Source organism: Giraffa tippelskirchi, chromosome 5 (assembly GCF_054371585.1).
Source record: "Giraffa tippelskirchi isolate mGirTip1 chromosome 5, T2T-mGirTip1v1.2.pri, whole genome shotgun sequence".
NCBI classification, from domain to species: domain Eukaryota; kingdom Metazoa; phylum Chordata; class Mammalia; order Artiodactyla; family Giraffidae; genus Giraffa; species Giraffa tippelskirchi.
In genome coordinates, this window is record NC_137279.1 from 187,386,381 (window position 1) to 187,400,879 (window position 14,499).

At 48.5% G+C, this 14,499-nt stretch overlaps 1 protein-coding gene across 5 annotated transcripts in view; it reads left to right on the plus strand.

Moving 5' to 3' along the window:
• Positions 1-658: 658 nt before the first annotated feature.
• The window catches only part of TRPM8 (transient receptor potential cation channel subfamily M member 8), an 89,750-nt gene continuing 75,909 nt past the window's right edge, over positions 659-14,499 (plus strand). For 3 of the 5 annotated variants that reach the window (XR_014052321.1, XR_014052322.1, XM_081485734.1), the window contains exons 1-4: positions 659-1,409; positions 5,730-5,803; positions 11,360-11,516; positions 13,740-13,917. Coding sequence is in view for 3 of the 5 variants with exons in the window: in XM_081485734.1 (XP_081341860.1) it covers positions 1,293-1,409; positions 5,730-5,803; positions 11,360-11,516; positions 13,740-13,917 (526 nt within the window). In the remaining 2 variants the exon portion in view is untranslated. The remainder of the gene's footprint in view (positions 1,410-5,729; positions 5,804-11,359; positions 11,517-13,739; positions 13,918-14,499) is intronic. The other 2 variants (XM_081485737.1, XM_081485738.1) reach the window with 1 other exon arrangement.

Sequence of the window (14,499 nt, forward strand, 5' to 3'; positions counted from 1 at the left end):
TTAAGTAGACAGACAGGGGGCCAAACAGATCATGAAACAAATCAGGATACTCATGTCTTGGTGGAGAGTAGACGGTGCTTCAAGAATAGGCCACCGGGCACCTGTGCCAGCCTGGACATCATTGGTACCTCCCTGAAGAGATGGTGCATAAGATCAGGAGGATGAGCAGGTGATAACCAGCTGGCAGTGGGGGGAGTTGGGGAAGAGGGCTGCAGATGGACCGTGGGACCCACATGGCAAAGTCAGGGCCCAGTGAGGAGCCCGGCCCAGAAGGAGAGGGAGGTGAGTGCAGTCAGGCTGAAGGTGCCTGGGTCTGGGGGGCAGCTGTGGGTCACTGGAAGAGCTAAAGAGGGGCGAAGGGTTGGGACTACCCCTTGGATGTGGTGATGACAGAGGCGACGGTTGCGGGGAGAGGTCACGGGCAGCTGGGGGAGCTTGGTCCCAGGAGCAGACAGAGGGTCGAGGGGCGTGGCGGAGGGGAGTGTAGGAGAAGGATGATGCTTTTGTTTTAGGAGCTCCCAGTTTGCTCGACCACCCAGGGATGTGGTGTAGCTGTTGGTGGATACAGGTCTGAGATAACATTCGGGAGACAAGAGGGACAGGTTGCTCCTGCAGCTGGGGTGGGAGAGTCGGATCCCTAGAAGAGCAGGGGGCATCCTGGGGGCATCTCCATGGCAACCGAGACTTCCATGCTACCCCCGGCTCATGGCCTGCTCCTGAGCCTGGGAGGAAGTTGCCAGGGGCCCCTGGGACCCATGAGCCGGCTCCAGGCGTCAGGGTGACCCGGAGCTCACTGGTCCTCTGGGCCTACTGCCCCTGCCGCTCAAAGTCCTCCTCCCCCTTCCTGTGACTGGATCAGGGCAGGAGTCCTCTCTCCTGCCTGCCCGCTGATCTTGCTGCAAGCCGCTAGTTACAGCTCTCTCCAAAGCCATCCTCTTGAAAGGAGCCATCTTTTCCCCTCTTAAGTGGTGGTCAGGGATGCCGGAGTCCACCCCCAAGACAAGAGGGCGCACCCGGAGGGGCCCTGCCCAGGCGGGAGGGGTGAGGGAAAGCGTATGGAGCCACTGAACTCAGGCTGGGTGCCGGAGGAGAGATGAAGCGAGGAGAGCAGAGGCCGCGGGACAGTTACCCCGTTAGGGGGTCCGGGGGGTCGGGGAGGGATGGGGCTCTGGGGGGCAGCAGACAGCGAGAGGGGAGGGGCTCGGGGAGGGCACTGCGGTGAAGGCTTCAGTGCAGCCTGTCCACGTTGGTGACCCCATCTTCCCCCCTCCCCTTTGTCCACAGGAGAAGAGATGTCCTTCAAAGGCGCACGGCTCAGCATGAGGAACAGGAGGAACGGCACGCCGGACAGTACCCGGACCCTGTACTCCAGCGCTTCCCGGAGCACCGACTTGTCCTGCACGGAGAGCGTGAGTTAACCGCGCCCCACCAACACGCAGTTAAGATTCTTTGGGGACGTACTCCTTCTTTCTGGTAAAGAATCCGCCTGCGATGCAGGAGGCCTGGGGTGGTTCCCTGGGTTGGAAAGATCCCCTGGAGAAGGGAAAGGCTACCCACTCCAGTATTCTGGCCTGGAGAATTCCAGGGGCTCGTCCATATGATCGCAAAGAGTGGACACGACTGAGCGACTTTCACTTCCCTTCATTTCCCTTCACTCCTTCTTTAAAAAGATCACATCTCATCTCATTGGCGTCTGTGTTTTCATTTCTATGTTGTTTGTCAAGCATTCCTGTTTTAAGGATTGTAACTGTAACCTTGCCTTGTTAAAGAATGCGTTTGTTTGGGGCCTTTAAAAAACAGATTTTACTGAAGTGTGGTTGATTGACAATGTGTTACTTTTTGCTGTACAGCAGAGTGATTCAGTTAACACGTACACACACATATATGCATCTTCTTTTTCATAGTCTTTTTCATTATGGTTTATTACAGGATATTGCATATAGTTCTCTGTACTATACAATAGGATCTTGTTGTTTATCCACTCAAGAGTGCACCTATCAGCTGACTTATATAACATTTTAAATACTGCACTTTAAAAAAATAATTAGTTTTAATTGAATGATAATTGCTTTACAATATTGTGTTGGTTTCTGCCAGACATCAATAGGAATCAGCCATAAGTGTACATATGTCCCCTCCCTCTGGAACCTCCCTCCCACCTCCCACCCCATCCCACCCCTCCAGGTTGACACAGAGCCCCGGTTTGAGCTCCCTGAGCCATACAACAAATCCCCACCGGCTATTTTATATATGGGAGAAGGCAATGGCACCCCACTCCAGTACTCTTGCCTGGAAAATCCCATGGTTGGAGGAGCCTGGTAGCCTGCAGTCCATGGGGTCACTAAGAGTCGGACATGACTGAGCGACTTCACTTTCACTTTTCCCTTTCTTGCATTGGAGAAGGGAATGGCAACCCACTCCAGTGTTCTTGCCTGGAGAATCCCAGGGACGAGGGAGCCTGGTGGGCTGCCGTCTATGGGGTCGCACAGAGTCGGACACGACTGAAGCGACTTAGCAGCAGCAGCAGCATTTTATATATGGCATCTATTTGACACATGGTAGTGAAATACCATACTATGAATATTTGTTTTTTACTATTTAATGCTTGGTGTTCTTGCTTCCAGGCCTGTGGGTTCACCTTAGAAGTGAGTTTTGAAGTCCTTTTATTTAATTCCCTGGCTGGTGGCTCATTCTGCGTCTGCATTTGTTCTGGCTGTAGCTTCCAGCCCTTCTCTTTGGTACCTGTCTCACCTCTGGCCATTCCGTGTCCCTGCACACTGGGTTGTTGCTTAGAGATGTTGCTTAGGACTCGGGGTGGGGAGGGCTGAGTGGGCAGAAAGCTCCTCTCTGCACGCCCCTCCCATCCAGTCCCACCTGAGCCTCCAGGGATGCCCGCAGGCTTTCTGCTTACTCTCAGGTCCTAGCGAACACTCTCCGATATCAGGAAATAAAGACAACATTCCAGTCTGATACCAAGGCCCCCCTCAGCTAGAGTAATGAAAGTCGGGGTGGTGGCTGACTCTGAAAAAAGAAAGGAGGGACTGGGCTGGGACTTCTGGGGTGCCAGGCATGTCAGTATTTTTTTTTAAGCTATTTATTTATTTATTTTGGCCTAGCCCCTGGACGTGTGCGATCTTATTTCCCTCCCCCAGGGATCGAACCTGTGCTCTTTGCAGTGGATGCTCAGAGTCTTAACCACTGGACCACCAGGAAAGTCCCCATGCCAGTATTTTGATCTGCGGGATGAGGTTCTCTGGACACCCAGGATCTTGCCATTCCCACCACCCAGGTCCCACTTAGATTTTGTAACTGCTGCGGTCACCCTGGCCCCGTGAGAATTACACTGTGCGCAGAGGATGCTGGTGGCTTCTTCAGTGCTCCCTCCTCTGGCCTCCAGCAGTGCGAGACCCCTGGGAGGGCAGAAAAGGCCTTTCCAGATCACACGTGGAGGCAGGCATGGGTGCTGCTGGGAGGCGGAGACTGACTCTTTCTTGTTCTGCTCCTCTGGGCTCCCACGGAATTTCTGGATGGATTTCTCACTCTGCTCAGAGATGCCAGTGGTCCTGTGGGTAGGATTTCTGAGACCACGCAGGTACATCCCAGTTCTGAGGGTCCTCTTTATCCCTGAGAACACACACCTCTGCAAAGTACATTTTTCAGAGGGAACTATTAGCAACAAGGTAGTTTTTATCCCCACCCCTCCTCCATCACCATCATCAATTTCAAAAGCTTATATGTTTAAGCTTATATATACTGTGGAGTTTTCTTTATCTGTGTGAAGTAGACTTAAAACTAGTGAAGAGCTAGAAAAAATTATGAGGAGGAAAGGACATCACGGGGCTTCAAAACTTTCTCATTCAGAGGATATAAGATTTATTTTTGCTTGCTACATTTTTATTATTAATATTTGTAGAAAAGAACCTACAAAGCTAAATTCCCCACCTAAGGAAAAACAATACAACTAACACTCTTGCACCCATCACCAGCACTGTTCAGGAGACTCCCACATGCCCCCATGTCAAAGCCCTCCACGCTCTCCTGAATTTTGTGTTCCCCATTCCTTGCTTTTATCCATAAGCTTTTGGTTTGAATATATCTCCGTAAACAGTATGCGGTTTTGTTTTGTCTTTTTTTACATTTGTGGATTCCCACAGTCAGCACTCCTTTGTGGATTTGGTTTCTTGCTAGTGTCCTGTGTTCATGGTTCCTCCGAGAGGCCAGGTGTAGTGGCTATTGATTCAATCCTGCTGGGCTGGGCTCCCTTTGTCCAGCCTAAGGGGGATGAACATTTGAGTTTTGTGTTTTGCTATTAGGAGGAGGGCCATTCTGAACCTTCCCGGATGTGTGAGGTGGTCCCTGGAGAAGGTTCTCTGAGTTGAGGCTGGTGGGTGAAGGTGAATGCCTCTCCCTAATGGGAATTGGGGTTAAGACGCAGGATTTATGGTGAAACATCATTAAAAGAGCCAGGTAAAGGGGGCATGTGGTTCCCATTCTCTGATGTTTCAGAATGTACATCAGTAGGGGCTGGATGGCTGGAGGAGACTGCTGAAGGCTCGGTGGACTTTTTCCCAGGACAGGGACCGTCCCCTCCTTTTTTGTGGTGGCCACGCTGTGGGGGATGAGGAGTCAGGCTTGGCTTTGGTGCAAAGACAGGAGGAAAACCCACAGGACACTGTCTGAGAACTGTGGGTGCCCAGTGACCTGATGGAAGTAGGTGTGGGCTGCCAACCCCACCTCCACGGGGCGAGACAGTCCCCTAAAGCTGACAGTCCTGCGCCCGGCATCTGAGCATGCAGGGCATTCCCAGGACACAGGGACTATTTCTAGTGCACAGTGGTGGCCAGTTTCCCAGAGTTGTGCCAATTCACTCACCGCCCACAGTGGGTCTGAGGCCCCCTGCCTGGCCCTTCCTAGGACTTTGGCGCCAATGCTTTCTTAATTTTTCCAGCCTGGTGCGAGTGTCGTGGGATGTCATTGTGGTTTCCCTTCACGTTTGCTTCATTCCCGAGGGGGCTGAGCTCCTTCTCACACATTTATGGCTTCTGTGTCCTCTTGTATTTAATGCCTGTTCACGTCTCCTGCTGTTTTCTCATGACGTTGTCTGTCTTATTCTCGGTGTCTCATCGTCCTTTATATATTCTATTTACCAAGCCTGTGGTGATCAATACATGTTGCAAATATCTTCTCCCACTCTGAGGAGCATACATATTTTTAAAGTAGTTTTCAACCTTTGCCAATTGGTTTGCTTCTGTCACCTAAAGGGAAGTTTTCCATCATGTGTCAGAATTAGGTCCTGGATACGCCTGACCACCTGCCCGTGGAGGGACAAATGCAAGTCTGGAAAGAGTATTTGCACTTTTTCATCTTTGGAAAAGCAAGCATTAGAGGAATGGGAATCTGCAGTAATACATTATTTATGCTAAGCTACCAACAGATCCTTATTTTCCCCCGGTTGCCTTAGAGTTGAAAAAACATACTTTATATGTGTGACATTTGTTACAAGATAATGCCAAGTAAGTGTTAGAAAAATTTACATTTAGTTATAAAAATTTAAACCTATGCCTCTTTTTTTTAGAGGCTCTGTGTACCTTAAAGGCGTGACGGGATACTGGGTGCTACTGATCTGTGGTGAATCCTTAAAACCTTTGAAGTAGGTTTAGTTCATTCATGAAGCGCAGCAGGGGGTAAGAACAAATTAGTGATGTGTTGTTCATGTTCTCTCTCCAAAGGACTTGGTGAATTTCATTGAAGCAAATTTTAAGAAACGGGAGTGTGTCTTCTTTACCAAAGATTCCAAGGCCACGTAAGCACCTCTTTTGCCTCCGATTTTGCTAGTATGTTCAAAGACAAATTATTAACAACCACGACAACAGACTAGTTCATTATTCAAGTTATTTGCATCTTGCAGTTCTCAGAAATGGTGTGCGAGCAGGAAGAATTTGGCAAGCAGCTTGTCCCTAGAGAGGTATCATTTCATATTTTAAGCTTTGGCAGGAGTGGGTAAAGGCTCCAAGACAGGCTGTCACTCTCTTGGTGTTCCCATGAGCCTGGAAGCCCACCCGAGTGGCCGTGGCAATGAACCTTGTTATTTCATAGCAGGCAACAGCAGGCATACCCACACGTGGCAATCTGACCGGCTCCTCTGTCTGGCTGTTGACTGTGGCTTCTCTTGTCTGATTGGGTGTTTATCTATTGCTGAGTCTCCCATGTTTTGGAACATCCAGGCTGAGTCACAAAAGCCTTGGGGAGTAACCCCAGGGAGGTCCTCAGCGAATGTTACCTAATGGGCCAGGGGTCAGTGGACTGACTGATGATGTTTCCCACGGAAGGTGCCATGGGCTCTAATGAAGAGATCTTAGTCCTCCCTTGCTCTCATGTGCTCCTCTCTGCTCCCTCTCTTTTGCCTACTGGCGAGAGGAGAAAGTCTAGGTATTAATTCTATAAATTGTATAGTCTATAAATTCTATAAATTTATATTCTATAAAGTCTATAAATTCTATAGTTGATTTATAATGTTGCACTAATTTCTGCTGTATAGCAAAGTGATTCACTTATACACACATATATATATTCTTTTAAAAAATATTCTTTTACATTATGGTTTATCATTTATTGTTGTTGTTTAGTCGCTAAGTCATGTCTAACTCTTTTGTGACCCCGTGGACTGTAGCCTGCCAGGCTCCTCTGTCCATGGGATTTTCCAGGCAGGAATACTGGAGTGGGTTGCCATTTCCTTCTCCAGGAGATGGTCTCCACCCAGGGATCAAACCCACATCTGCTGCATTGCAGGCACGTTCTTCACCACTGAGCCACCAGGGAAGTGCACGGTTTATCACAGGATGTTGAATATAGTTCCCTGTGCTATATAGTAGGATTTTGTTGTTTATCCTTTCTAAGTATAGTAGTCTAGGTATTAATTGATTGTTTAGTTGCTTCCATAGTTTATGTTTAAAGACTGACTTTCTGTTGACCAGAGGCAGTTAGAGCAAGATCAGGAGTGTTACAATCAGCCTTAGATCCAACCTTGCCTTGGCTGCCTGTTCACTGCATGAACTTGAACTAATTATTCTCTTCTGAACTGAATCCTCTTATCCTAGAAATCCAGCAAAATATACCTTTTGGGTTGTGTGGTAAGGATTCAGTGGGATGTTTCATAAAATTCCTACCATAGAAGTTCTCAGTCAATTTTCTTTCTTTCTTTGTATAAATTAGAAAATGAACATCAGAAAAAATAAGAGATTTCTATTTTGTCATTGGTATAAACTTAGTCATTGTGAAGCATTTTGACAGAGTATAAATTCTGTGAGTCAGCTATCTATCCCCCACATTTCCCTGAAAGATTTTGTGTTAATTTGTTTGACTGGTAGAAAACACCATTTGGATTCATTCATTAATTCAACCAATATTTACTGAGCATCGACTGTATCAGGGGGACTTTACATACTTGATCACGAATTCTACAACTGCCCTGCAAGATAGCTGTTATCATTTGACTGACAAGTCAAATGAGGCCTGGAGAGGCTCAGTGTTTTACCCAGGGTCACATTGCTGGGCTTCCCTTGTGACTCAGATGGTTAAGAATTGGCCTGCCATGCAGGAGATACACGTTTGATCCCTGGGTTGGGGAGATCCCCTGGAGAAGGAAATGGCAACTCACTCCAATATTCTTGCCTGGAGAATCCCATGGACAGAGGAGCCTGGCAGGCTACAGTCCACGGGGTGGCAAAGAGTCAGACACGACAGAGGGGCTAACACTTTCACTTTCATATTGCTGGTAGGAGAGAAATGAAGGATTGAACCCAGTTTTCTGATTCTTCTTTGTGCATCCTTTTTTTATTTTTTAATCGGGAGAAAATTGCTTTACAATGTGATGGTTTCTGTCATACAACAATGCAAATCAGCCATAATTATACATATAACACCTCCTTCTTGAGCCTCCCTCCCCTGCCCCCAGACCACTCCTCTAGATCAGCACTATTTATAATAGCTAGGACATGAAAGCAACCATGTGTACATTCTTTTCAGGCCCAGCTCCTGCCCCTTCTAAGAACGACCCTGCCTTGGGCTGACTGTATTCATCAGTACCTTGTCATTTACAGATATCCAATCTAATTGGCTTAAATGAGTGGTGGTTGTAATGGGATCTCGTGGCTGGAAAGCACAGCCAGATCCAGGGCTTAGTGTCACCAAGACCCTGCCTCTCTTTACCTGTGGGTCAGTCCTTCTCTGGGTGGGAAGGCTCCTCCTTTGTAATGGCAAAATGGACACCGCAACTCTGGCTGATACCATTTTAGCTTACCAGCGAGGGGAAAGAGGGCCTCCTTCCTAGCTGCTGCTGCTGCTGCTAGGTCGCTTCAGTCATGTCTGACTCTGTGCGACCCCATAGACAGCAGCCCACCAGGCTCCTCTGTCCCTGGGATTCTCCAGGCAAGAACACTGGAGTGGGTTGCCATTTCCTTCTCCAATGCATGAAAGTGAAAAGTGAAAGTGAAGTCGCTCAGTTGTGTCCAACTCTTCGAGACCCCATGGACTGCAGCCTACCAGGCTCCTCTGTCCATGGGATTTTCCAGGCAAGAGTACTAGAGTGGGGAGTCAGTGCCTTCTCCCTCATTCCTAGCAATTCCACCCAAAGTCCAGGACCGTTGATCTTGGAGTTCATGGCTCTTATTGGGCTGGCATTGGCCATGGACCCACTCTAATCTTTAGGAAGGTGATGGAATATGTAATTGGCCAGTCTTGGGTCATTGGAAGGACTGATGCTGAAACTGAAACTCTAATACTCTGGCCACCTGATGCGAAGAACTGACTCACTGGGAAAGACCCTGATGCTGGGAAAGATGAAGGCGGGGAGGAGAAGGGGATGACAGAGAATAAGATGGTTGGATGGCATCACCGACTCCATGGACATGAGTTTGAGTAAGCTCCGGGAGTTGGTGATGGACAGGGAAGCCTGGCGTGCTGCAGTCCATTGGGTTGCAAAGAGTTGGACATGCCTGAGCGACTGAACTGACTGACTGACTGGGTGTTGTGTCCGTGTGGATCTGGTGTGGGAAGAATGGGTCCTCAAAGGAAACTCAGGGTGTTTCTACTAGCTGCAGCAGAAGTGGATGGAGGATAGGGAAATCTACAACTGCCCACCTGATGGTGCTTGATTGCAGCTCAGGTCTGACTCCAAACGAAGGGACTTGCTGTGAGCAGCCCTCACCCTCCACAACACCAGCTGAGGACAGGAACACCTTGGGGTCTCCCAGAGGAGACCCAAGGTTATGGACCAGAGTCAAGACGCTATAAGCTTGTTAACTTCTCATATTTATTATTTTCATCTGTCTATCGGCAGTGGGGATGCTCTGTGTAACCTAAATTACTCTTCGGACAAAGGAATCAAGGGAAGTGACTGGTAACAGTGATTCTGTAATTTTGCTGCTGCTTGGCACACCAGCTGATGTAAGCTACTCCAAATCTCCCCAGAGTTGTCCCGTATGTGCTAGGCCCAGATCACTCGTAATTTTCCATTTTAACCCCTTTTGGGTGTCTGTTTCTTGTGTGGTCACTGGAGAGTGATGCCTGACTTTGGCCCCTGTTGCTGAGGGTACCCTCTGTGACACCGCTGCCCAGCTTAGGGCTCGCCTCCTGGCACTCGCAAGGCTGTACGTCCCTGGATCCGGGTTTGTTCTGTTCAGTTCTCACTGCCTCATCCATCCTGGGTTCTAGGTGGAGACGGGAAGAACTTTGCTTTTGCTGTAATGGGCTCTGTGTGATGGACTTTTCTACTATAATGGGAATATCCTTTATTTGCATCATCCCATATAAGCATTTGAAATTGGCTAGTGCAACCAAGGAGTTGAATTTTCAAATTAAATTAAATGACATAGCCACACATGGCCAGAGGCTACTATATTAACAGTGTAGTTCCGTAGGATTCAGACTTGTCCCAAGAGGCAGAGCTAGCATCCTGACTGTCTCCCATCCTCTCCATCCCCTTCTCTGTCACTTCTACGCCTCCTCCAAGTATCTGTGCTCCTAACTCCTTCCTGGCATTCTTCCCGCCTCCTCTCCATTTGTAGACCAGTTCATGTACATTGGTGCTTACAGGGCTACCAACGCAGTCATCAAGGTGGAGCCAGACAAGCTTCTCATTCGAGGTCTCCCTAAACACACCCCTATTCTTGGAAGGGAAAAGGGTTAGAGAGTCACTCTTCAGTGACTCCCAAAGACAGATGGGACAGGGACTTCCCTTCCCAATCCTGCAATGAACTTGGGTGGGTGTGGAAGGACCCCAAAGGATAGTGGGACAGTAACAGGGAAAGAGAGAAGGGAGGAAGCCAACTTGGACCACAATAGTGGGGAGGATCCTGAAACCGCCAGGAGCAGCCTCAGCTCAGGAAGTGCCCCCAGGCTTAGTCAGAGAAAAGACTAAAGCATTTGCAATCAATTCCAGTTGACTTTTTTTTTCTTGGCCAAACTAAGTGATGCCCGAGAGAACTGTTCCAAAAAAAGAGGCAAGATTACTAGTGGAGGAGTGATTTTGGATTCTAGGTTCTAGCTCAATTTTTATAACTTTAGAAAATATTGAATGTTTTGATGTCAATACAGAGAATTTCTATACGCTATAGTAATTAAGATCTGGGCTTCCCTGGTGGCTCAGTGGTAAATAATCCAAGTGCAATGCAGGAGACATGGGTTTGATTCCTGGGTCGGGAAGATCTTGGGGAGCAGGAAATGGCAACCCATTCCAGTATTGTTGCCTGGGAAATCCCATGGACAGAGGAGCCTGGTGGGCTCCAGTCCACGGGGTCACAAGAGTCGGATGTTACTGAGCGACTGAACACACAGATGCGCTTGCGCACGCTGGCCCGCACGCGCGCGCGTACACACACACACACACACACACACACACACACACAGAGTATTAATAATGAAGACTTTCAGTTACAAGGAACCCGAGTTATCTTAACCTAAATGAAGAGATTTAATCTAAAGAAACGGAAGTGCCCTGCAGAACCTGAGAGAGAAGTGGCTGGGAGTCTAGAATATTTAGGGCTATGGCCAGAGCGTGTGAAGGCTCAAGAAGCCTTCTCTGTTGTCTTTTATTCCCATACCTCCCTGCATTCCTGCTTTCTTCTTTCTCAGCGGAGATGCAAGTGCAGTGTATTGCCTGAATCTTCCATGTCACAGGGATAAAACATCAAGATAGTTTTTAAACAACCGAGATGAGGAAAACAGTCTGGAAATTAGATGTGATGCTACAATCTCTTTTTGTGTTGATTTAAGCTAATCATGTGTGGTCTAAGAGACATGATGAAACATTTAAGTAGGTTTAATGAAATCTGTTCCTTCCTGTCAATATCCTCCTGCTCAGGGAAAATGTGTGCAAATGTGGCTATGCCCAGAACCAACACATAGAAGGCACCCAGATCAACCAAAACGAGAAATGGAATTACAAGAAACATACAAAGGAATTGCCCACCGATGCTTTCGGAGATATTCAGTTTGAGGCTCAGGGGAAGAAGGGGAAGGTAAGCAATGGTTTTCTACTTGAACTAGCTGATCCATATGCTAACACGGTGGGCTACTGAAGCACCTTGAGTTACTTCAAATTGCCTGATAGTATGTATGAAAGCAGCAGAGATGGGTTGTCAACCCAAACATGATTGCAGAGAAAGAGAAATCTTCTGAAAAATCAAACACTGTGATTAGATTAGGTGCCATGGCAACACTCCTCAGGTGATTGTTAAGGCAGTCGTGAGTAGCGGGGAAAAACCAGAATGAGTTCCATCTGCAAGGTGTTGGTAATGCCAAGGTTGCAGGTTCAGTTCCCACATGGGCCACCAAATGTTATGGCTGTCCAGGCGTGGGCTGGCAAAGAATTTCCAGACACAGAGTATTTTAGAAGAGAGGATTCGTTGAGAACAAAGGACTGAGGTAGTGAGAGGTGCTGCAAAGACACAGGCAGACTTTCTGCCAGACCAGGGAGAGATGACCTCCAAAGGGAGAATAGAGTGGGAGATGCTGTTGGAACAGCAGGCCGGTCCTGAGGTGTTTTCAAGGGAGAGCTGATGCTTTTGTGGGCTTGCAGCCAATTTTTACAGCCTCAGGACAAAGAAAATTCACAAGGGAAGGGTTGGCGTTAAGTCATTGTTTCTATATGGTGCATGTGTTACTGAATATAGAGATGGGAGCTGGCTGGTTAAGGACAGGATTGCTCTTGACAAACAGGATGGCCTTTGACAATGGTTGTCATGGGGCTTGGCTCATTCTGGAAATACTGGCCTGTGACCCCAGCATGGGGCTCCTCAGGGATGGCTGGCTTGTCACCCAGTGTCCTTTCTCCAGGCACAGTGCGGGCTCACTGCTACAAAATGCCTGACAAATGCATTTATGAGTGGTCTGGTTTAGTTTGGCATATGACATTCTTGAGAGTAAACGTGGCCTTGAATAAGGTGACATTTTCCTTTGCATACCCACACTGCAGGCTCTTACACAGCATTTTACAAAGCTGTTTAATGGACTGTGTCGAATGGAAACAAAAAGGATAACGTGAGAGTTGTGAGTTAAGTTTTACTGGGGGCAAATGAGGACTATAGCCAAGGAGACAGCATCTCAGGTAGCTCTGAGGAGCTGCTCTAAAGAGGTCGGGGGCAAGGTCAGTGTTACATATGATTTTAGTGAAGGGGGTACGTGCAGTCGGGCACCCACTTTGGTAGATGCTTGTCGCTAGTCACGAGGAGCAGGTGTCTCCGTGAATGATTTTAGTGCTTTTGTAGGTATGAGAAGATGCAAGAATTTGGGCTCATATAATATCCTGAAAATATCTAACTATCTGAAGCCCTGTTCTGTGGGTTTTCCCCAAAGCACAGAGAATTTCATTCTTGATCTCCACCCTGAACTCATTTCAGGATGTGTGGAAGGCCAGTGACTACAGTGATTGATTGCATCCTTGTAAAGGCAGCTCCCTGGTGGTTAGCATTCGGTGCTCTCACCTCCGCTGCCCGGGTTTGATTCCCGATCAGGGAAGCCTTTCTTCTTCCTCTCCCCCTGCCACCTACCTACCTCCCCGGTGCGACCATACCACCCTTTAGGGCTTCCCTGGTGGCTCAGCTGGTAAAGAATCTGCCTGCAATGCAGGAGACCTGGGTTCGATTCCTGGGTTGGGAAGATCCCCTGGAGTAGGGAATGGCAACCCACTCCAATATCTTTGCTTAGAGAGTCCCATGAACAGAGGGGCCTGGTGGGCTATAGTCCATGGGGTCGCAAAGAATTGGGCATGACTGAGCAACTAACATTTTCCCTTTCAGAGGCAGATGGCAGGTGCCCGATTTCAGTTGGCCATTATTAACAGTTTCCTTAAATTCTCCTCTGTCCACTCTATCTCTTCCCAAGGCCTCTGTCCCGGGATGGGCCACCACTGTCTTGCCTCGTCCCCAGCTCCCTCCACCTGTCTTGGCTCATAGTCTGTAGTCAGCACTCCTGCTGGAGGGCTCCCTAAAATGTAAATCCCCTCTGGCTTCTCCTCTGCTTAGAACACCTGACAGGTGCTTCACTGCCTTTAGGATTAAGTCTCCAGCCCTCCAGCTGGCTTGGGTGTCCCTGCAAGGGGCACCCACGTTCCCTTCCACCGCCCCCAGGGGGACCCTCCTCACCTGCCATGTGCTCCCGTCCCAAAGGAACCGGTAAACTGGGCCACGCCCCCACCATCAGGGGGACGCCTGCGGACCCTGATGCTTCTGCCTTCCCCACAGTATATCCGACTGTCCTGCGACACGGACGCGGAGACTCTGTACGAGCTGCTGACCCAGCACTGGCACCTGAAAACGCCCAACCTGGTCATTTCCGTGACTGGCGGCGCCAAAAACTTCGCCCTGAAGCCGCGCATGCGCAAGATCTTCAGCCGCCTGATATACATCGCGCAGTCGAAAGGTGCGCGGGTCCCCAGGTGGCCTAGGGGACCGTCCCCGGGCGGGGACGTGGCGCCCGCGGGTTTGTCCGTCCAGGCTGCGCCGCGTCTTCAGAGACTGAAGGAAATTGTCCTCTGCCATTCATGAGCAAGACTGCAGATACGATAGAGCTGTATGATTAATCCTGATCTTGAAACAAGATCCTTCAATGAGGAAACAGATCCGGAGCTCCGGGCGGTGGGGTGGGGGAAGGAGGGGGGGTTTCCTTAATCAGAGATCAGGAAATTGCATGTGGGTAGTTGCGTGTTTCTCTTAACCGAACATTTTCATTTAGTCGTTTTTACGTATAATAGAGTATTCTAACCAATCAAAAAAGAAAGTTTAATGTTTACTGTTTAATTTGGGGATCAATGATGTGTTTGAAAAAAGTGACTGTGCCTGGCAGGTTGTGAGCACCAGGTGAGTGTCTGATGGAGATCAAAACACATAACCATGGCTTTGTTATTTGAAATATTTTGCTTATTTTTTGATATTTTGTTACAATAAATTTTAAACCTACAGAAGAGTTGTAAGAATAATACAGTGAATATCTCTACAGCTTTCA